At 40.6% G+C, this 22,370-nt stretch overlaps 1 protein-coding gene across 1 annotated transcript in view; it reads right to left on the bottom strand.

Annotated features, from left to right (window-relative positions):
- Positions 1-22,370, bottom strand: part of LOC129818253 (BMP/retinoic acid-inducible neural-specific protein 1-like) — a 162,447-nt gene that overhangs the window by 61,050 nt on the left and 79,027 nt on the right. The window contains exons 6-7 of the mRNA XM_055874010.1: positions 18,820-18,989; positions 6,698-6,803 (exon numbers count right to left, since the gene is read on the bottom strand). Coding sequence (XP_055729985.1) covers positions 6,698-6,803; positions 18,820-18,989 — 276 coding nt within the window. The remainder of the gene's footprint in view (positions 1-6,697; positions 6,804-18,819; positions 18,990-22,370) is intronic.

Consider the following 22,370-nt stretch of genomic DNA (forward strand, 5'->3'; position numbering starts at 1 on the left):
GCTAGCGGCACCCTCATCCTAGACAGGTTAACTCTGTGAAGCATTTATTTGGGCTGCAGTTTCTGAGGCTGATAACTGTAATGAACTTATCCTCTGCAGCAGAGGTAACTCTGGGACTTCCTTTCCTGTGGCGGTACTCATGAGAGCCAGTTTCATCATAGCGCTTGATGGTTTTTGCGACTGCACTTGAAGAAACTTTAAAAGTTCTTGAAATTTTCCAGATTGACTGACCTTCATGTCTTAAAGTAACGATGGACTGACGTTTTTCTTTGCTTATTTGAGGTATTCTTGCCATAATATGGACTTGGTCTTTTACCAAATCGCACTCTCTTCTGTATATCACCCCTACAATTGACTGGCTCAAATACATTAAGAATGAAAGAAATTCCACAAATTAACTTTTAACAAGGCACACCTGTTAATTGGAATGCATTCCAGGTGACTACCTCATTAAGCTGGTTGAGAGAATGTCAAGAGTGTGTAAAGCTGTCATCAAGGCAAATGGTGGCCACTTTGAAGAATCTCAAATATAAAATATATTTTGTTTAACACTTGTTTGGTTACTACATGATTTCATATGTGTTTTTTCATAGTTTTGATGTCTTTTGACTGGTACTGTGTATTAAAGATACAAATCGGCTGAAAGGAATTGGCATAAATAGATAAATAAACCTGTTTAATTTGTGTACAAAAATGTTGACAGCTGTACCATACTGGCTGCAAAATAAATGGGAAGAGATTTTCAATGTACCGATTCCATGGCACATGGTTCATGAACTGGTACAAAAAACAACACTTGATCCAACACTGAGTTTTTCAAATTGTTATAGAACATTTTTCCCACCAACAGAATACTTTATTTTGGGGTAATACAACAATCTCAGCTCTGTAGATTTTGCTCCAAAGAGACAGAATCACTCATTTATTCTGGCCCCTATTTAGCTTGTTTCTGGTCACAGGTTCAGGAATGGTGAAAAAAAATCCCAACATTCACTTAAAATGAACCATGCAAATAGCACTGTGGGGTTATTTGGAAAGACATAGTCAGTCAATAAATAATATAATAATACTCATCTTGAGCTCACAATCTGTGGATACAATACGATTAGAAAGGTTCAAAATGTATGTGAAACATCACAGCACAATTTAAAAATATATGGCACATGGAAACCAAAATGAGGGTGGTCTATGGTGATAGGTGGGATGGGCTGAGGGGTGAGATTAAAGAGTTTATGATTGGTAATCTATCATTGTTAAATGATTGCTTTATTTAAAGCACCATATATGTAAAATGTGTATGCAAAATGTGCATGCAAAATGTGTATGTAAAATGTGTATGCAAAATGTGTGTAAACTACTATTCAAAAGTTTGGGGTCACATAGAAACGTCCTTGTTTTTGAAAGAAAAGCACATTTTTGGTCCATTAAAATAACATCAAATTGATCAGAAATACAGTGTAGACATTGTTAATGTTGTAAATGTTCCCCCCCATATCCTTGTGTGGAATTGTTTTGTTTCATGTTCAGTGTGATGCGCCAGGCTGGTAATTACCCCACTGGCTATTCTTGTTTAACCCATAGGAGGTTTGATTATTAACGTTAGTTTTGTGACTGTATTTTGCGCATTTCTCTTTTTGCATTCCGGCTGGAGGTTTGACAAAGTTGCGTCCGTTTGTTGTGCTTCTGCCCTAATAAAGAGTGTGCCTGATCACAACTCTCTGCTCTCCTGCACCTGACTTCAACACCAGTAGCGCATACGCTGACAATTATTGCTAGAACATTACCAAAATTTAAATAAAAATGTAATCATGGAATGAAATACCAAGAAAATATTTTTTTGTCAAGTTTCAGAAATGTTCTGAGAATGCTCCAAAGCCAAGCAACTATCCTGCACCATTCCTAGAAAGTTGTGAGAAGGTTCTATGAAAAATAACCATAGGACAACCATGCTCTCACCAAGCTCCAAAAATATATGTTTCTCAGAACTTTGTGCTAGCTGAGTATATAACCTCATATCAAAATATAATTAATTGACATGACCATTGAAAAGCAGGACACCTGGCATACTGTATTTTACCTTTAAAAGCTATTTTAGTTAACACTGTGGGTGATCTCATACTTTGGCCAGATGTTATCTCTTCACATTTTAACTGCCAGCACTTTTGTTCTTTCTATAATTGTTTAAAAAGGTCAATGGGCATTTGAGAGACACATGGAAGGTGTTCATTAAATGTACCAGGAACATTGACTGTCTTTTTAATATATCCACCCAACTCTTTTCACCATCAGGAACAGTTTGATATAAATCCCTAGTGCTCTAACAGACAGTAGATATTGCTATTGTGGACATTTTCTCTGGATCGTCCCAATATTAAATCCATTAGGGCATTAAATCAATAGCAAGCCGTTGTGCAAGCTACAGTTGGCCATCAGAGTTGCTTTTTTGGAGAGAATTCTGAGAATTGGCCAAATCATTTTTTAAACAAATTGGATGAGGAGAATTAATTGTATTTTCCAAACTGATGAACCCAGCTCCCGATTGGCTGGCTCTTATCCTAACATCATGCAGCCGGCAGCCTGCTCTGCAGAACTATATTGCTCCTGGTTGAAAATAATGTACTGTAATTGAAATGAGTGTCCTGGTAATTCTTCATCCCTCCCTTTATTTATGTATTTTCTAATCATATAATTGTTGTTCTATTTTTTCCCCTACAGCCTTCATCAATTGTTATTGCCTGCAGTGTGCTCTATGGAACAGAGGGAGAAATTGGAAGTCAATTTTATTAATGGCAAACAACAATTACGTCAACTCCCTCAAAGTTACCTTTTGTAATTCACTTGTAAATAAAGTCAATGTCGTCTGGCTGGAATGTTGCTACCGTCCCTTTGTGAGATTGAAACCATCACCTCACCATCTCTATCATTTCACCACTGGTGTCATTGGTATCTAAGCACTCTGAAACACACTTAAGCTACACACATGCACGCACATGTACACACACACACTGGCACACACCACAACCACAAAATGACTGCTGCAAAGTGCAAAATGTAATCTCCTCCCTTATATGCTGAGAGTAGTAAACCCTTGTGAGAACAGGCTGTCTATGTCTTATTGTCATCTGCATGTGGGCCTTGACATACACAGAGGGCATATTGCCTCTCGGCTTCAGCTCCATATTTTATGATACCAAGAGGTGGAGAGGTGGGACACCAGCAGAAAGAGATGACAGATTACTCTGTAGTGCAGTTTATAGGACCTGAGGGTCAAATGGCACAAATAACCAGCATTGGTTTAATTAGTAGAATTTGACACTTCAAACAATGAAAGGAAAGGTTGGAGGTAATGTCATGTCAACTACTGTAGCTACTGTACATATCCAAAGCTTCTGCTTTTGGCATACAGTGGCTTCAATGTTCCCACATAAGTGCAATACTAACAAGAATATAATAGCAACGTTTTCGATGCTCATCCACCATTTTCACATGGAAATACTGATCTTTCACAGCCATTTATACCACCAGCTGGTTAAAAGACTAAAGAGGCGTCACCAGCTCAGGAATGACATTGAAGTGTTATAACTTTTGAGGAGTTTGTGATGGTTGGCATATTATAATACCAATCTTATGACAAAAGCTCTCTAATGAACTCTAACTCAGAGATGATAATTGCTCTTGGAGGATAGATTTCAGTTGTAGTACACTTTAAAATAATCACCCACTTTGGAATAATGTGAAAACAATAGCTTTCAACACACATCATGAAATAGCAGCATTTGAAAACTCATCTCTTTCTCACCAAATCGTATAATCCTGAAAGATACAGGCTGCTCATCTGGCTGTCACATATCAGTTGGATGACAAAACATTATTCTTCAGAGCATCAGAGGCCAATACAGAGGTTGCATGGGAATTAAGCCCTTTTAAAACCTATTGATTCCCTTTGAGCGAATGGCAAGGGGAACTTGAAAGCGTTTATGACAGACAGAGTAATTCTCTGTATTCAAACAGCATTAAATGATCCCTTCAGGCAGAGATGCAGGTGAAGTTAAAAAAGAGCTCAGAATTGCTGTTTTTTTTATACTGGAGGTAAACTGCATACATTAAAAAGGGACAGCTTGTCTCAGAAACTTGACCACTCTTACAGTGGCTTTCATCACTGTCCCAATGGGAGCTGTGGTATACCTAAGGCACAGTTGAAGATGATTATTCATAAGAGGAAAGTAAGAGATGATAACTGTTGACACAAACGATTCCTTCAAAAGCAATCAGCTAGTTACTACGTTTGTCTACTTTTATATCTTTGCGACCTAATTTTGTTGTCACTCAAAGCTGATAATTGCATAGCATTTACTGTCAGTATTTCATCTTTAATACAGTGTGTAAACGAAGCATACCCAAGCCAAAAAATATACTTCTGTAATTTAGTTAATCGAATCAGCAGATACGCAGTACCAGTCAAAAGTTTGGACACACCATCTTTATGTTCTTTATGTTCTATTCTACACTGTAGAAAAATAGTGAAGACATTAAAACTATGAATTAACACATATTGAATCATGTAGAAACCAAAAAAGTGTTAAACAATTCAAAATATATTGTATAATTGAGATTCTTCAAATAGCCACCCTTTGCCTTGATGACAAATTTGCACACTCATGGCAAGTCACCTGGCATGCTTTTCCAAACGATCTCAATTGGGTTGAGGTCGGATGATTGTGGACGCCAGGTCATCTGATGCAGCACTCCATCACTCTCCTTCTTGATAAAATAGCCCTTACACAGCCTGGAGGATTGTTTTGGATCATTGTTCTGTTGAAAAACAAATGATAGTCCCACTAAGCACAAACCAGATGGGATTGTGTATCGCTGCAGAATGCTGTGGTAGCCATGCTGGTTAAGTGTGCCTTGAATTCTAAATAAATCACAGACAGTGTCAGCAGCAAAGCACCCCTACACCATCACACCTCCTCCTCCATGCTTTACGGTGGAAACTACACATGCGGAGATCATCCTTTCACCTACTCTGCGTCTCACAAAGAGACGGCGGTTGGAACCAAAAATCTCAAATTTGGACTCAGACCAAGGACAGATTTCCACCCATCTAATATCCATTGCTTGTGTTTCTTGGCCCAAGCAAATCTCTTCTTCTTATTGGTGTCCTTTAGTTGTGGTTTCTTTGCAGCAATTCGACCATGAAGGCCTTATTCACGCAGTCTCCTCTGAACAGTTGATGTTGAGATGTTGTGAAGAATTTATTTGGGCTGCAATTTCTGAGGCTGGTAACTCTAATGAACTTATCCTCTGCAGCAGAGAACTCTGGGTCTTCCTTCCCTGTGGTGGTCCTCGTGAGAGCCAGTTTCATCATAGCGCTTGATGGTTTTTGCGACTGCACTTGAAGAACCTTTCATAGTTCTTGAAATGTTCCGGATTGACTGACCTTCATGTCGCATTGTAACAATGGAATGATGTCTCTTTGCTTATTTGAGCTCTTCTTGACATAATATGGACTTGGTATTTTACCAAATAGGGATATCTTCTGTATACCACCTCTACCTTGTCACAACACAACTGATTGGCTCAAACGCATTAAGAAGGAAAGAAATTCCCCAAAGGCACATCTATTAATTGAAATTCAATCCAGGTGACTACCTCATGAAGCTTGTTGAGAGAATGCCAAGAGTGTGACAAGCTGTCATCAAGGCAAATGGTGGCTATTATCAAATATACAATATATTTTGAAGTGTTTAACACTTTTTTGGTTTCTACATGATTCCATGTGTGTTATTTCATAGTTTTGATGTCTTCACTATTATTCTACAGTGTAGAAAATAGTCAAAATAAAGAAAAACTCTGGGATCAGTAGGTGTGTCCAAACTTGTGGTACTATATATACTGTATATATAGTCTAAAATGGAAAATTCTAAGATGTCTGTTGTATCTTCTTGGCCAAAGTTATTCATACCAAGTCCTGAAAGGCCACAGCGGTAGCATACTTTTGTCCTTGCCTAGCACTGTCACATTTGATTAAAGTAATGAACAAATCAACACCTGTATTAACTAAATTAGGTGTGCTACTGCTGGTCTGGAACAAAAGCCCACACATACTGCAGCCTTCCACCACCAGGAGTAAAGAACACTGTTCTATATAATGTATAAATGGAGTGCTGACATTATATATCATAGCTCCTTACAGAGTGCCAGTAATAGAGAGTCTGAGCTCCAATACATACTTGAGCTTACACCTTTCGTGCTATTCTTCAGCATGCAAGCCTTCGCTTTGATCAACACTAGTCAGATCTTCCCTACTGACTGAGAGGACCAGGATGAATTGTGTGGTTGAGTTAAAATATTATGATGCTTACTGGGTTTGAACAACACGAGCAACATCAGGCCTGTGGGTTTGATTACTTCATGGGCCACACACGATACAGATAAAAGTCTCTGGTAAGCTGTATGACCATATTATTATCATTAGGACAGGAGACCCAAGACCAAAGTAACGAAAGAAGATCACTGAGAGCGGAATTGTGGAGCAAATTCAATTCCATCTCTGTTTTATTAGTCAAAATAGATTCAAATTAATTTCACAAATCGTGAATAGAGGTGTTTTTCCTAAATGGACTGGAGGCTAAAGTGGAAAATTGTAGCCTCCCGTAGTGAAAGTACGGTAAGAGATACAGACGGGTATGTTTACCTTGCAGATGGAGTTTGCTCTCTGGGCTCTGCAGGAGGACGGAGCTCACTGAGTCCAGATTATCATAGCTGCTGCATCCCAGCGGGCCCGTACGAGTCTCTGTCACCTGCAAGAGAATCAGGACAAAGAGTTCACGAACAGTAGGGGCGAGAGACACTGCGGTGTGTGTGTGTGTGTGTGTGTGTGTGTGTGTGTGTGTGTGTGTGTGTGTGTGTGTGTGTGTGTGTGTGTGTGTGTGTGTGTGTGTGTGTGTGTGTGTTGGGATGGGGGTGATCATAGAGAAAACTGTTTTCATTACGATTTAACTAGACTCTGAGTAGAGATTTACACATGTAAATCATCAAGCATGCATTGATTTCATTGAAGGATTGGAACGAATGTTTGTATCATGCCTTTGTATGTCAAGCATTATGCATTAAAAAATAGCACAAATTGTACCTACACACTGAAGAAGGCTGCAAAGCCGGAACGTCTGTGTACGCTATCCCTGATGCAGTGAAAATAATAAAATAATAAAAGATTGAGGTCAACTTTAAGCAACATCTTTTTGAGTGCGGACCCATTATACCTTGTTTGTCTGAATTTGCGGGTTTAATGAACCAGCCAAGGTTCACATACAGTACCAGTCAAAAGTTAAACACATCTACTCATTCAAGGGTTTTTCTTTATTTTTACTATTTTCTACATTATAGAATAATAGTGAAGACAGCAAAACTATGAAATAACACATATGGATTCACAAAGTAACCAAAAAAATGTTAAACAAATGTTTGAGATTCTTCAAAGTAGACATCCTTTGCCTTGAAGACAGCTTTGCACACTCTTGGCATTCTCTCAACCAGCTTCAACCATGTGAGCAGCTCATAAATATCTTAACTTCATGTGAGTCACGCTAGCACATACGTGTTCTGTGGCTCTCAGCTAAGTAAGCTGTAATTGGGCCAGAGCACAGCAGGCCTTTCTAAGCAGCACTTTTAGAAGTACCTCCTTTTTATATCCATCTGTGACGTGTACCATGACCGGCTTATTAGACACATTTTCTTTTCAGGAACTTTAAAGGCTTTGTTTCCTTTCAAAAGAGGTGAGACGCTAATGGACTTTTTTTCAAACTGTACCTGTGCCCCACTTTCTGCTAGAGAATAAAAATTCCCTTATAAAAATCGCAGTAGTGGCCTCTCTCCCAGCCCAAACTTCAATCTATGGCATAATTAGGGTAGTCAAATGTGAGAGTGCTTTTAGTTCTGACTACACGTCTGACTTTAAGATTTTTTTAAAGAGAGCGCTCTTGAAAAGGGTGACTTTCCTCTTTTTAATCGCCTTTTCTTCCCATTATGAGATGACCGGCAGTGTTCAGTAGTACTTTCACATGATTCCAAGAAGCCAGATGAGATGCTACTAAGCAAAGGAGATTAAGAGAAAAAAACTCTTGGCATTAACCTCAAACGAATTTCACTCAGTCACTGGCTTGGTTAGAAAACTCTAAGCTTGAAGGTGGGGGGTTGCGTTAGCAGCTTGCATGAAGTCCAATCTCATGTGAATAGGGGTTATCGAAGATGTGGGAAGAGTCAAATACTTCATGGTGATCAAAGAGCTACAGATATTGATACAATTACATTGACATAGAATGCAGTGATGTGTAAATCGAATCATCAAATCACCAAGTAAAATGTGTTTAGAGTCCTTAAACGTCCTATTTCCCACTTCCTGTTCAGCCAACACTACAACACTTTGCGATTGACAATGTGTGACAACATTTTCCTGTCTTTAATGTTGATTCAGTGCTAGATGACAGGTTGACAAGCAGGAAATTAGACAGATGTACTGTATATCTTACCCTTGGCGTCACTCTCTTATGGGGTAAAACTTGAAACCAGGGGGTAAACAAAGTGACAGGCTCCTAAAAACCCACTGGGCACATACGTTAATTCAACACCTATTCCACATTGGTTCAACGTAATTTAATTGAAATGACATGGAAACAACATTGATTCAACCAGCGTGTGCTCTGCAATAACAGAGAATGCAATTGAATAGCATGCTTAACATTGAATAGTATGCCCCTTCCTGTCAAAGGGTAGATATGCTATGTTCTGCAAAACTATGACTGAATCAGAGCACAATGGACAACATCATTTTTTATCTGTTCATGATTTAACTGTTTGTAAAGGTAGGTATGCTTGCAGCAGCCATACCACTGCAACTCTCCACCACTACAAACTCTAAAATGTCAGGAAGCGACAGTAGAGTTATTGACAGAGAAGCCCAAACAATACATTTTACAAGCTCTCTGCAGCCTTGCATAACGTTTCAAAGTAGATTGATTACTGTGCTTGCCTAACCTATCAAACAGTGGCATCTTGATGGGTGCTGACAGGGTGCTTTTCTCCCTTTTGTCGTTGCTTATCATAGAATAAATTACTTTCTGGTTGTATTGCACACAAATACACAGACACACGCACGCACACAGGAGAATGCAGAAAATACAATAGACATTTTACCTCAATCAATGTGTGCTATAGTGGATCACATCCAATAATCATATTGTCAAAAGGTGGAAAGACCTATTCAGGAAAAACAGATTACCATCCTTGATAATCTGAATGCCCAGTAGGATATTAGGCAGTTTCTCTCCACACACAGACCCAAACACACTATCTCTCAAACACACATACACATGTACAAAATTGAAAAGAATGTCATACAACGTAATAAAAAAATACAAGGAGCAATCAAAGAGCTGAAACGGGCCAAGGAGGATTTAGAGGATTTGGATTGTTAAGCGGAACACAACTCAGAACCCCAGGGACACACTCTTTGTCTCTTCTCTGATCTCCAAAATCCAGGATACCTAGAATCACAAGCATATTTGGATTATAATGACAGGACGATAACATTGTTCCTATGTTCGTTCATTTTTTGATTTGTTTTCAATGCATACTCAATTTCTATTCAGAGCAGGATAATTGATTTGTGGGGTGCATTACATCCTATCCATCTCTTCTCATTTAGATGGATCCCACTACTGGTTAGAGCATATTTCCTGTCAATTATGTGCATAATAGATTGCTAAGAGCATGTCACACTGGAGACCTTAGGATAATTGGCATTTCAATATATTATGTAATGGGGATGAGTGACAACATTATGTTCAATACCCATTTTGTTGAATGACATCACCATCTATTTTTAACTAACACCAATTGTTACAATTTGTATGGTGTCTGTGAATCATAGAGCTCCAGCAAACTTAATGCACTGTTGCAGTTCTATTCCAAATTTGCAATTGTACATTTTTCCCTCAAGCACCAATTGTAACAGAAAAAATATGGCTCCAATAAGACTGGCTTTAGGAGTTGTTGCAAGCTTGCTGAAGTTCGGGAAATTGCTCGTCCACGCAGTTCATATCAAATTTGATTTATCATGAGCCAAAATGAGCCGAAATGTTTTCTTAAGAGCCCTTTCCAACAATGCAGAGATAATAAAAATGTTAACTACTACGTTGACACTCACACAAAACCCACACACACACCGATACAACACAAACATACACACTTTCACACTCATCATATGCTGTTGCTAATCTTTTTATTCTTACTCTTACTATTATCCATTCTGGTGCCTAGTCACTTTACACTGCCTTAAGCCTATGATGTGTGTGTGTGTGTGTGTGTGTGTGTGTGTGTGTGTGTGTGTGTGTGTGTGTGTGTGTGTGTGTGTGTGTGTGTGTGTGTGTGTGTGTGTGTGTGTGTGTGTGTGTGTGTGTGTGTGTGTGTGTGTGTGTGTGTGTGTGTGTGTGTTGTATTGGTATGCATGTGTGTGAGTGTCAATGTAGTGTGCGTGAGTGTGTATCAGAGGAGGCTTGTGGGAAGAGCTATAGGAGGATGGACTCACTGTATAGGCTGTAATGGTGTGTTAATAGTGTGTATATATAGTCTTGTGAGTGTGCGTAGAGTCAGTGCAAGATAGGGTCAATGCAAATAGTCTGTGTAACCATTTAACTATTTAGCAGTCTTACGGCTATTTAGCAGTGTGATGGCTTGGGGTTAGAAGCTGTCTCGGAGCCAGTTGGTCTGAGAGCTGATTCTCTGGTACCGTTTGTCGGATGGTAGCAGAGTGAACTGTCTATGGCTTGGGTGGCTGAAGTATTTGGCAATATAAAGCATAATCAACTAATCATTCCTTCTTCCTCCATCACTCTTTCTTTCTGAGAAATATGTAATTAACTACTAGCGGTTAAAGGCGTTGGGGCCAGTAACCGAAAGGTTGCAGGTTCGAATCCCTGAGCTGACTAGGTGAAAAATCTGTCGACGTGTCCTTGAGCAAGGCACATAACCCTAATTGCTCCTGTAAGTTGCTCTGGATAATAAATGACTAAAATGTAAATGTAAAATTACATGAATGTACATGTACTGTATATTGCCAGGTCACAATGTGCTTGTAATGTCAAGAGGAAGTAACTTGCCTCCTTCACCAACCAGCCCACCTACAGCACCCATGGCAGCCATTTTGTGCTGCACACCTACACATCAGTTGTTGCACTGCAGAGGTGAGGAGGTTTACTACTGACAACACAGCCCTGTGTGGTATAGCTACAGTAAGATAATCAAGGCGCAGTTATGAGCATAATTTATTCTCAAAGTCCTGAAGACATCCCCTAGCGCTGTCCTTTAACCATATTTGCTGTTGCACAACTCTGCCGACTGAGGGCAGGATTAAAATGATGGTAGCCTGAGAGAAGGAAGGAATAGAGTGGGGCTTGAGGGAGGGATACATCCAGTATGATGGAGTGTCTTCATCAGGGGACTGCTGCCACTGCAGAGCTTTCTTAATCTGCCCATCACCTGCCACTCGCCTAATGACTTTCTATTTTTGGAAACATTGAAATGAAGGGACATGCTCACCAGTAACTCTCTGTGGCTGGACACATCTCTGAGGAAGTTTGCTTTTGGAATGTAAAGGGATTCCATGGAATTTAGTAAGAGGTAGCTTCACTGTATCACATGGCCTAACCGCACTCATGAACTCATGAAATGTGAGGGGTTTTAATTGTGTTCCGAGCCGACATAGAAAGGTAACAATTGGTAAAATTGGTAGTGCTAAAAACTGAGTACCAAGATTGAATAATAAAAGGCTGCTTCAAAATTCAAATGCCTTCATTAGGCAACACCCTCCTCAACCAACCAATCAAAGCCTAGTTAAATTCACACAAAAAAATCTGGGTTAAATAATAGGGCCTGTTAATTTTAACACCTCAGACACATTTTGCTCCACTCTACTCCAGAGCATTGTGGACCACAGAGGTGGCAATCAGAAATTAGAAACAGGATCCTGCCGCATCATCAGTAAATCTGCATATTGAATCCTGGTGTAAATCAGGCCAGCAGAGTGACTCCTCAGGGAAGTGACCTTGTGGGAACACAAGCCAACGTCACACAGCAGCAACCATATTCCTCCCCACCCCTGCATAATCATCCTGGAGCTTGGTCACAGAAGAACTGCCTGCTCGTAAAATTGTATTATTTCATTAAAATGCTTTACTGGGCATCTTATTTTCCTTCTTAAATAATCATGAGGGGCCGCAGTGATTCGGGGGTTTGTGTACCCACATCCATACCCACATATGCAGTCATTTACATTTTTAGTCATTTAGCAGACGCTCTTATCCAGAGCAACTTACAGTAGAGTGCATACATTTTATTACATTTTTACATACTGAGACAAGGATATCCCTACCGGCCAAACCCTCCCTAACCCGGACGACGCTACACCAATTGTGCGTCGCCCCACAGACCTCCCGGTTGCGGCCTGGCTGCGTCAGAGCCTGGGCACAAACCCAGCCCAGCCTGGGCGCGAACCCAGAGACTCTGGTGGCGCAGCTAGCACTGCGATGCAGTGCCCTAGACCACTGCGCCACCCGGGAGGCTGTCATAGTCGACCCTAGCCATTTGGGGGCGATAAGCAACATTTTGTTGGTGGGGGCCCACCCAACCTTGTGAGTAAAGCATTTTAGCGGCCACCCTCTTGACAACGGAGAGAAACATTTGTAAAAAAGATATTTTTGTTTCATTTAATTGAGCCACCAATAGCCCATCCCTGTTGGGCTGCCAGTAGCCCATCCCTGTGCTACCCAGAAGCACATATCACCTCCTTTTCATTTCTCACAGCAGGGTGTTAGTGCCATGCGCAGTTCTTCTTTGTGCTGTTTTATCTCTGATTTGGGGTCTGTTACAGGTTTAGCCAATATGCTGTGTCCCAATTATTTGTTTGTTTGCCCTGCTGAGGCATGGGTGGATGGAAAGCCAAATGAATGGGTAGCCAGAGTACCAAACACAATGAAAGGTAGTTGGCTGAGTGAATGGTGGGGGTAATGGATGGGTTGACCTATAGATAAATACTGTAGTCTGATGAACAGAAATATGGATGGGTGGATATTACTGTGTGTATTTAATTGCAAAAGCAGTAGAATAAAGTGGATGCTCTTGGCAACATTAGTTGTCATCTTCTCAATGTGTAGGAAGTGAAGAACTGTTCTACATTCGAGGAGACAAATGAAGTACAGGAATCCCCCCATATGATCGCATCACTCAGTAACCTCAGGCCAGTCTGCCTGTAGCAGCTGTGTGTGTGTGTTCTCTTTCCCCTTAGATTTATTCCATTTAAAAGCTGATGTTTAAAATTACTGAGCTCCCTGTTCTCTTTAGGGCTACTGAATTAGAGTTATCATCGGGCCTGAAAATTCGAGCCTGTCTTACCCAAGCTTGGTGAGCTGAAGCCTGAGTCTAGGACCGGTCCAACATCACAGAAATGTAATGAGCCTGAACCTGAACAAAACCCCTTAAAACAGTTTATTGATTTAAACTGGTGTTGAGAACAATGCAGCAGCAGAGTGAGAAGATGAGGAAACAGCCCTTGTCTTAGAAAAGCACGCGGAGAGGAAAACTGGGCCCGTCCCGGCCCATAGGGTTCGGGCTGAGAATGAGAACTCTACACTGGATCAAGAGAAAGATGTCTCAGAAAATACACACATTTCACTACACACACATTTCACTGCACACACTTCACGACTTCACAGCCCCGACAAGAAACTGCCAGTTATAGAGACACTTTGGCCCAAAAACCTTGTTTGTTTGAAATTATGTTATTAAGCCACCCATAGGGCTGTGAACTTTTTAAAGCCAAAAGGAAAGGAGGTGATGGTTGAGGCTTCTAGGCTCCAAAAATCAATTGGTTTGGGCAGATAAATTCCTGTGTGGGGTCTTAGAAAAATAACAAGTCCATGGCTTGCCCTGGGCGTCACCGGGGCAGGGGAAATAAGTCTTCGTTTTGATTAACGTTGGCATGTTGCTGGAACCTCTTAAGCAGTGCTAAGGCTTGAGGAGACGGGGGGGACGGGCCAGGGATGAGGGCTTGATAAATATAGCCAGGCTTGGCAGATCAGTGGATGCTCTCAGGCCATCCCAGCACACAATAATGTCTGTACACACATGCACACACACACACACACACACACATAGAAACGAACGCACACATTTTCCTACTCTTCATTTTTCTCCTTATTCCTCACCAAAACCTATTGAAGTGGCTGGGGCATGTCCCCCTCCAGCAAGAGGTATCAGGACAGAAAGAGTGTCAAGGCCAGAAAGATTAGGGCTTACTCTAGACATATGACAACACAAACAGTATTGTGTGTGCATATATGTGCACTTGCCTGTGTTTGTATGCGAGATAACATGATAAGATGAGGATAATGAAAAATTCTGAAAGGGAAATTAAATACCACAACTTATATACAATAGCAACTTCCAGGACTTAAAACTCACATTACATTACTGCAAGCATACCACCAAGTAAAACGGCACTGCAACCACACTGCAGTACTATACGGTAAATGTGCTTACTCGCCAGACAGGAAACATCTTAGTTTTGGTCTCTATTGATGTCTTTGTGCCTGTGTTTTCTCCATTGGCCGCAGCATCTCACTGTGAAGTTGGACTCACAGCCATATTAAATCAATATTGGAAGTGCAGGGCCTTGTTTTCTGTGTTTATAGATCCAGGCTGTGCTTCAGACCCAGCTTCCTCTCCACGTACAGATCGTTGTCTGTCTGCTACGTGACTGCAGCATCAGCGGCTGACTTTTCTTCTGCCGTTACCTCCTATTTATAGTGGGATAGATAGACCCATCAGTGATTTTGGATGGTAGTACTTCGGACAAAGCGTAGCAGTTTCAATAGTATGTGTATCAGCCTTAATTTGTGTAGGCAGTGGCCTCAAACTCAGCAAAAAAAGAAACATCCCTTTTTCAGGACCCTGTCTTTCAAAGATAATTCATAAAAATCCAAATAACTTCACAGATCTTCATTGTAAAGCAGGGGTGTCAAACTCATTCCACGGAGGGCCTAGTGTCTGCAGGTTTTTGGTTTTTCCTTTCAATAAAGCCCTAGACAACCAGGTGTGGGGAGTTCCTAACTAATTAGTGATGTTAATTCATCAATCAAGTACAAGGGAGGAGCGAAAATCCGCAGACACTCGGCCCCCCGTGGAATGAGTTTGACACCTGTGTTGTAAAGGGTTTAAACACTGTTTAAACACATGCTTGTTCAATGAACCATAAACAATTAATGAACATGCACCTGTGGAATGGTCGTTAAGACACTAACAGCTAAAGGACGGTAGGCAATTAAGGTCACAGTTATGAAAACTTAGGACACTAAAGAGGCCTTTCTACTGACTCTGAAAAACACCAAAAGAAAGATGACACTCCAGCTTGACAATGCCACCAGCCATACTGCTCGTTCTGAGCGTGATTTCCTCCAAGACAGGAATGTCAGTGTTCTGCCATGGCCAGCGAAGAGCCCAGATCTCATTCCCATTGAGCACGTCTGGCACCTGTTGGATCGGAGGGTGAGTGCTAGGGCCATTCCCCCCAGAAATGTCCAGGAACTTGCAGGTGCCTTGGTGGAAGAGTGGGGTAATATCTCACAAGAACTGGCAAATCTGGTGCAGTCCATGAGGAGGAGATGAACTGCAGTACTTAATGCAGTTGACAGTGAGAGGACATTTCTTTTTTTGATGATTTTATATATTTTTTTGTTAAAACTGATTATTTTTATTTTGTCACGGTTTACTTTTGGGAATCAATGCAAATGGATTTCTGTGATACTGTTGTCCTCTTAAATTCTGTCTGTTTTTCTCTTTCCTGTATGTAACGGGCTTCCTCCTTCTCCTCATCCGAAGAGGAGTAGCAAGGATTTGACCAACGTGCAGCGGGTTGTGAATACATAATGATTTATTAGACAAACGACGAAACACGAAATCAAACACTTGGAAAGATTTACAAAATAACAAAACAACGTAGACTGACCTGAACGTAAGAACTTACATGTAACACGAAGAACGCACGAACAGGGAAAAACAGACTACACAAAAACCAAACGAACAAACATACCGAAACAGTCCCGTGTGGCGCAACATACACAGACACGGAAGACAACCACCCACAACAAACAATGTGAAACAACCTACCTTAATATGACTCTCAATTAGAGGAAACGCCAAACACCTGCCTCTAATTGAGAGCCATACCAGGCAACCCATTAACCCAACATAGAAAACACATAACATAGACTACCCACCCAAATTCACGCCCTGACCAATTAAACACATACCAAAACAACCGAAAACAGGTCAGGAACGTGACACTGTAATACACTCTTTTTGTTATTTTCTATTGTCTTCATGTGGTTTATTTTAGGTATATAATATGGAGTGTTTCTTATCAAACTGATATGACAACAGCCAGTCCAAGTGCAGGGTGCCAAATTCAAAAACCACAAATCTCATAATTAAAATTCCTCAGACATTCATGTGTCTTATATCATTTTAAAGGTAATCTGTTGTTAATCCCACCAAAGTGTCCGATTTCAAATAGGCTTTTCAGCGAAAGCACTACAAACGATTATGTTAGGTCACCACAAAACCAAAAATAATCACTGCCTATTTTCCCAGCTAAAGATAGCTTCACAAAAACCAGAATAGAGATAAAATGAATCACTAACCTTCGATTATTTTCATCAGATGACACTCATAGGACTTCATGTTACACAATACATGCATGTTTTGTTTGATTAAATTCCTATTTATATCAAAAAATCTGAGTTTGCATTGAGGCTACAAGATTCACTAAATGCAAAAACATCAAGTGACTTTGCATAGCCCATCGTTTCAACATGAATACTCATCATAAATATAGATGATAATACCAGTTATACACATTGAAAAATAGTTATACCTCTCCTTAATGCAACCGCTATGTCAGATTTCAAAAAAACTTTACGGAAAAATAATTGCATGCTATAATCTGAGACGGCGCTCAATAGTAGCATACCACAGCTGCAAAGATGGCGTCACTGTAAACAATAAAATACATGATAAATATTCCATTACCTTTGATGTTCTAGATCAGATTGCACACCAGGAATCCCAGGTCCACAATAAATGTTTGTTTTGTTCGAAAAAATCCGTTATTTATGTCCAAATACCTCCTTTTTTCCTTTTTTTTTTTTTTTTTTTTTTTTTACCTTCTTTTGTTAGCGCGTCTGGTTTACATATCCAAACGCTAATTCTGGTCAGCGATATTTCGGACAAAAACTTCAAAATGTGATATTACCGGTCAAAGAAACATTTCAAACTAAGTACTGAATCAATCATTAGGATGGTTTTAACATATAGCTTCAATAAAGTTCCAACCGGAGTATTCCTTCTTGTCTGCGTGAGCAATGGAACGTCAGTGCCTTGCATGAAGAAAAGGCATGATCAGGAAACGGCTGCTTGATGGACACCTGACTGATTCTACTCTCATTCTCTCCCACAACATCATAGAAGTATCATTGGAATTTCTATTGATTGCTGACATCTAGTGGAACCCATAGGCAGTGCAACATCATTCATAACTCAATTGGATTTCTTAAGGGACTCTGGTGAATACAGACAAGCTCAGATTTCTGACTTCCTGTTTTGATTTCACCTCAGGATTTTGCCTGCCAATATGAGTTCTGTTAATCTCACAGACATAATTCAAACCGTTTTAGAAACTTTATAGTGTTTTCTATCCAATACTAATAATAATATGCAAATATTAGGAACTATGACTGAGGAGCAGGCCGTTTGAAATGGGCACCTTTCATCCAAGCTACTCAATACTGCCCCTTCAGCCATAAGAAGTTATCAAACGCCTGAAGGACCAATTGTTCCTTCCACTTAAGTGGAAAATAATATCAACATATTGGAATATATTGGATGAAATGAATGTGATGAAAGTGTTTCTTGATTTGATAACTTGTCTGCCTACATTTGCCCTCAGTTGACACAGTCCAATCATGATATATGATGAATGTAATTGTAGTGTGAGACAGATTAAATGATTAAATAACAATACTTGGCTTTGAGTGGGCACATTCTTTGATGTCTGATAATTGAGGACAGACACATTCAGACGCACGCGCACGCACATGCACGCGCACATGCACACAAGCACACGCACACACATGGACACACACACAAATGTCCTAATACTCGAATATCTCCCACATACACAGACCAATATCGGTACCACTAAGAGATAGCGCAGGTTTGTCAGTCAAGAAGACAGTCAGGACAGGTCTTCTCTGGCTCCAGGAGTGTGGCTGGTTACAGTGGCTATACTTATTCCGTTGAGAATGTGCTGTGTGTGCTTCTTCCCTCATCGACTTCTCGCCCGGCCGTGACTCAGCAGCCATTGTCAATTCTGTTTAATTTTGTCATGCTTGACTTCCTGCTACCCAGAGTCCTGTCTGCCAGAACCTCTTCATCCGCCCGTCACTTAGGACAACAAAAAGATGACAAGACACTCTCTCCAGGGGGCTAGGAGGGGGCTGGAGGAGGCCAGAGGTGTGTGTGTGTACCTGAATAAGATCATGTTGGTCTTGTTAAAAAACCTTGTTAATAAAGATCACTTGTGGGAGCAGCAAAATGTTGTTGCTGACATTATCCCACTTTTTAAACACATTCCTTTTATATCCATATCCTGAGGGAAACATTTGAACATATTTAAATACAGTTTTTTTGTGTGTATAGATTGCATACCTTGATGGCATTGGTGGAGATCTGGATCTCATGGAGTTTCCGCATGGTGCCATCTCGGTCGATGAAGTAGGAGGATGCCAGCTGGTGCAGGGCCTCCACATTCTGAGTGGCGTTGACCAGCTTTCTGTCCAGCTTGTTCTTGGCCATGTACATGGTCAACGCCTCCTCGCCTACAAGGAAGACAGGAAGTGTGACTTGTGTTATGATACAGTAAAATAGGATACCATTGTTGACTTACTCTTTTCCTCTTTTCCTCCTCATCATTCACTCATGTACAGGGGCTTGCGAAAGTATTCACTACCCCTTTCCTGTTTTATTACTTTACAACCTGGAATTAAAATAGATTTTTGGGGGTTTCAATCATTTGATTTACACAACATGCCTACCACTTTGAAGATGCAAAATATTTTTTTATTGTAAAACAAACAAGAAATAAGACCAAAAAGAAATGAAATCTTGAGCGTGCTTAACTATTCATCCCCCCAAAGTCAATACTTTGTAGAGCCACCTTTTGCAGCAATTACAGCTGCAAGTCTCTTGGGGTATGTCTCTATAAGCTTGGCACATCTAGCCACTGAGATTGCTGCCCATTCTTCAAGGCAAATCTTCTCAAGCTCCTTCAAGTTGGAAGGGTTCCGCTGGTGTACAGCAATCTTTAAGTCATACCACAGATTCTCAATAGGATTGTGGTCTGGGCTTTGACTTGGCCATTCTAAGACATTTAAATGTTTCCCCTTAAACCACTCAAGTGTTGCTTTAGCAGTATGCTTCGGGTCATTGTCCTGCTGGAACGTGAACCTCCGTCCTAGTCTCAAATCTCCAGAAGACTGAAACAGGTTTCCCTCAAGAATTTCCCTGTATTTAGCGCCATCCATCATTCATTCCATTCTGACCAGTTTCTCAGTCCCTGCCGATGAAAAACATCCCCACCGCATTATGCTGCCACCACCATGCTTCACTGTGGTGATGTTGTTCTCGGGGTGACGAGAGGTGATGGGTTTGCGCCAGACATAGCGTTTTCCTTGACGGCCAAAAAACTACATTTTAGTCTCATCTGACCAGAGTACCTTCTTCCATATGTTTGGGGAGTCTCTCACATGCCTTTTAGCAAACACCAAACGTATCTTGTTATTTTTTTTTCTTTAAGCAATGGCTATTTCTGGTCACTGTTCCGTAAAGCCCAGCTCTGTGGAGTGTACGGCTTAAAGTGGTCCGATTGACAGATACTCCAATCTCCGCTGTGGAGCTTTTCAGCTCCTTCAGGGTTATCTTTGGTCTTTTTGTTGCCTCTCTGATTAATGCCCTCCTTGCCTGGTCCGTGAGTTTTGGTGGGCGGCCCTCTCTTAGCAGGTTTGTTGTGGTGCCATATTCTTTCAATTTTTTTATACTGGATTAATGGTGCTCTGTGTGATGTTCAAAACTTCAGATATTATTTATAACCCAACCCTGATATGTACTTCTCCACTACTTTGTCCCTGATCTGTTTGGAGAGCACCTTGGTCTTCATGGTGCCGCTTGCTTGGTGGTGCCCCTTTGCTTAGCGGTGTTGCAGACTCTGGGGCCTTTCAGAACAGGTGTATATATACTGAGATCATGTGACAGATCATGTGACACTTAGATTGCACACAGGTGGACTTTATTTAACTAATTATGTGACTTCTGAAGGTAATTGGTTGCACTAGATCTTATTTAGGGGCTCCATAGCAAGGGGGTGAATGTATATGCACGCACGACTTTTCAGGTTTTTTTGTTTTTTGGGGGGGGGGGGGGAATAAGTCAATTTTTTCATTTCACACCATCAATTTGGACTATTTTGTGTATGTCCATTACATGAAATCCAAATAAAAATCTACTTAAATTACAGGTTGTAATGCAACAAAATAGGAAAAACGCCAAGGGGGATGAATACTTTTGCAAGGCACTGTATGCACACTTTGTTGTCCATCAGTTGCTAGTTAGGCACCAAGTATTAAAGTACTGAAGTTTCCAAGCCACCTCCATTAAATTCACTGTAATCATAATTCTACTTTGTTGAGGGAAATAGCCCTTGCTACGATTGTGATATGTTGTTGTCCCACCTAACTATCTTAAGATGAATGCACTAATGTAAGTCGTTCTGGATAAGAGTGTCTACAAAATGACTAAAATGTCAAATGTAAGTTAGATCTAAAGTGACTATTACTGCCATTTATGCATCCGCATTTCACTAAAAACAGTCTATGTTCCCTTAATAACTCCAGATGATGTGTTTATAAAGGTTGAAAAGGATACGGGCATAAGTGAGTGGATTGCTTTCACACCGAGGGAATGACCTTTAGTAGTGAACATCCTGGCACCGCAGGGGAAGAAGTGAACACCCCAGCAGAAAGCCCTGATCCTTTACACAGCAACAAACAATGACTAACGCCTGTTAGTTAAAACAACATAAAGGTCATTTGAACAGCATAAACAGCAAATGTTTCCTCTCCTTGACGTTCAAAGAGCATATAAGCCAAGTTATCTGGAACTCATTCAAGAACATGTCACATATATTCACAACTTCCTGCATCGTGATTGGTTATTTGGCCCTTGGCGATGCATTGGGATTGGTCACTTAGCTTGTGATGGCTGTGACCGGGGGCGGCATTCAGGCCCATGTCTCATGCCTGGTTGGACCAGCAGCATTCTCTCCCTTCTCTCCCTGCTTTTCCCCGGGTGAAGGAAGGTTATACAGACACCCTTGGCCTACTGCATAAGGATAATGATACTACATTAACTCTCTATCGCTATAGCTTTGCCCCTCTCCTGATAATACTGAAGTAGGTCTATTCTACATAAACATGTTACTTTACTGCTCTTGCACCAGTGAAGTCAGGCCCAGCAGGCTCAGCTAGATTTGATACTTGTGGGTGATTTTTTTTATAATAAATACATTGTCTCACATTTTACTGGGGCAGCTCTTTGACGATGGGCCTCAATAATGACTAAATTGATTCATACCTATGGCTGAGCCTTTAGCATTCTAAAGCTCTGTCTCAGTCTATGGTCAATGACGTTTTGCCATTTTTATGGATTTACAATATTGCCAAACAGGGGCACAATTTTACTGGCTACTGTAATGAAATAATACAAGATGATGGATATATAAAAGCAATACATGAAGGGAAGGTATCGATTTACCTGTATATCATTTAAGCACCAGTGCCTACTGGTGCTTAAAAGCAATGGAATTGCTAGACATAGGTACTCTACTGAGGAGTTAATGTTACCTGTGTGTGGGTTACTGTATATCTTACAGGATATATTACATTCTATTATTATACTGCACAATGGCTAAATGTACACTGTCCAATAGTGTCTGCATACCTATGAACCAAAACATATGCATAGTAAAAGACAGATGTGCAAGCAAACATACACATGCTATATCCGCATACACGCATGGACACACACAGACATACACACTCCTTTTAGCTCATAAAGTGAGTCTGGCGAAGAGAACATAGTCTTTTCTGTATTCCTTATCACTTCAGATGTAATAGCTCTGGGCCTTCAGGACAGCTTTCAGTACA

This window comes from Salvelinus fontinalis, chromosome 21 (assembly GCF_029448725.1).
Source record: "Salvelinus fontinalis isolate EN_2023a chromosome 21, ASM2944872v1, whole genome shotgun sequence".
NCBI classification, from domain to species: domain Eukaryota; kingdom Metazoa; phylum Chordata; class Actinopteri; order Salmoniformes; family Salmonidae; genus Salvelinus; species Salvelinus fontinalis.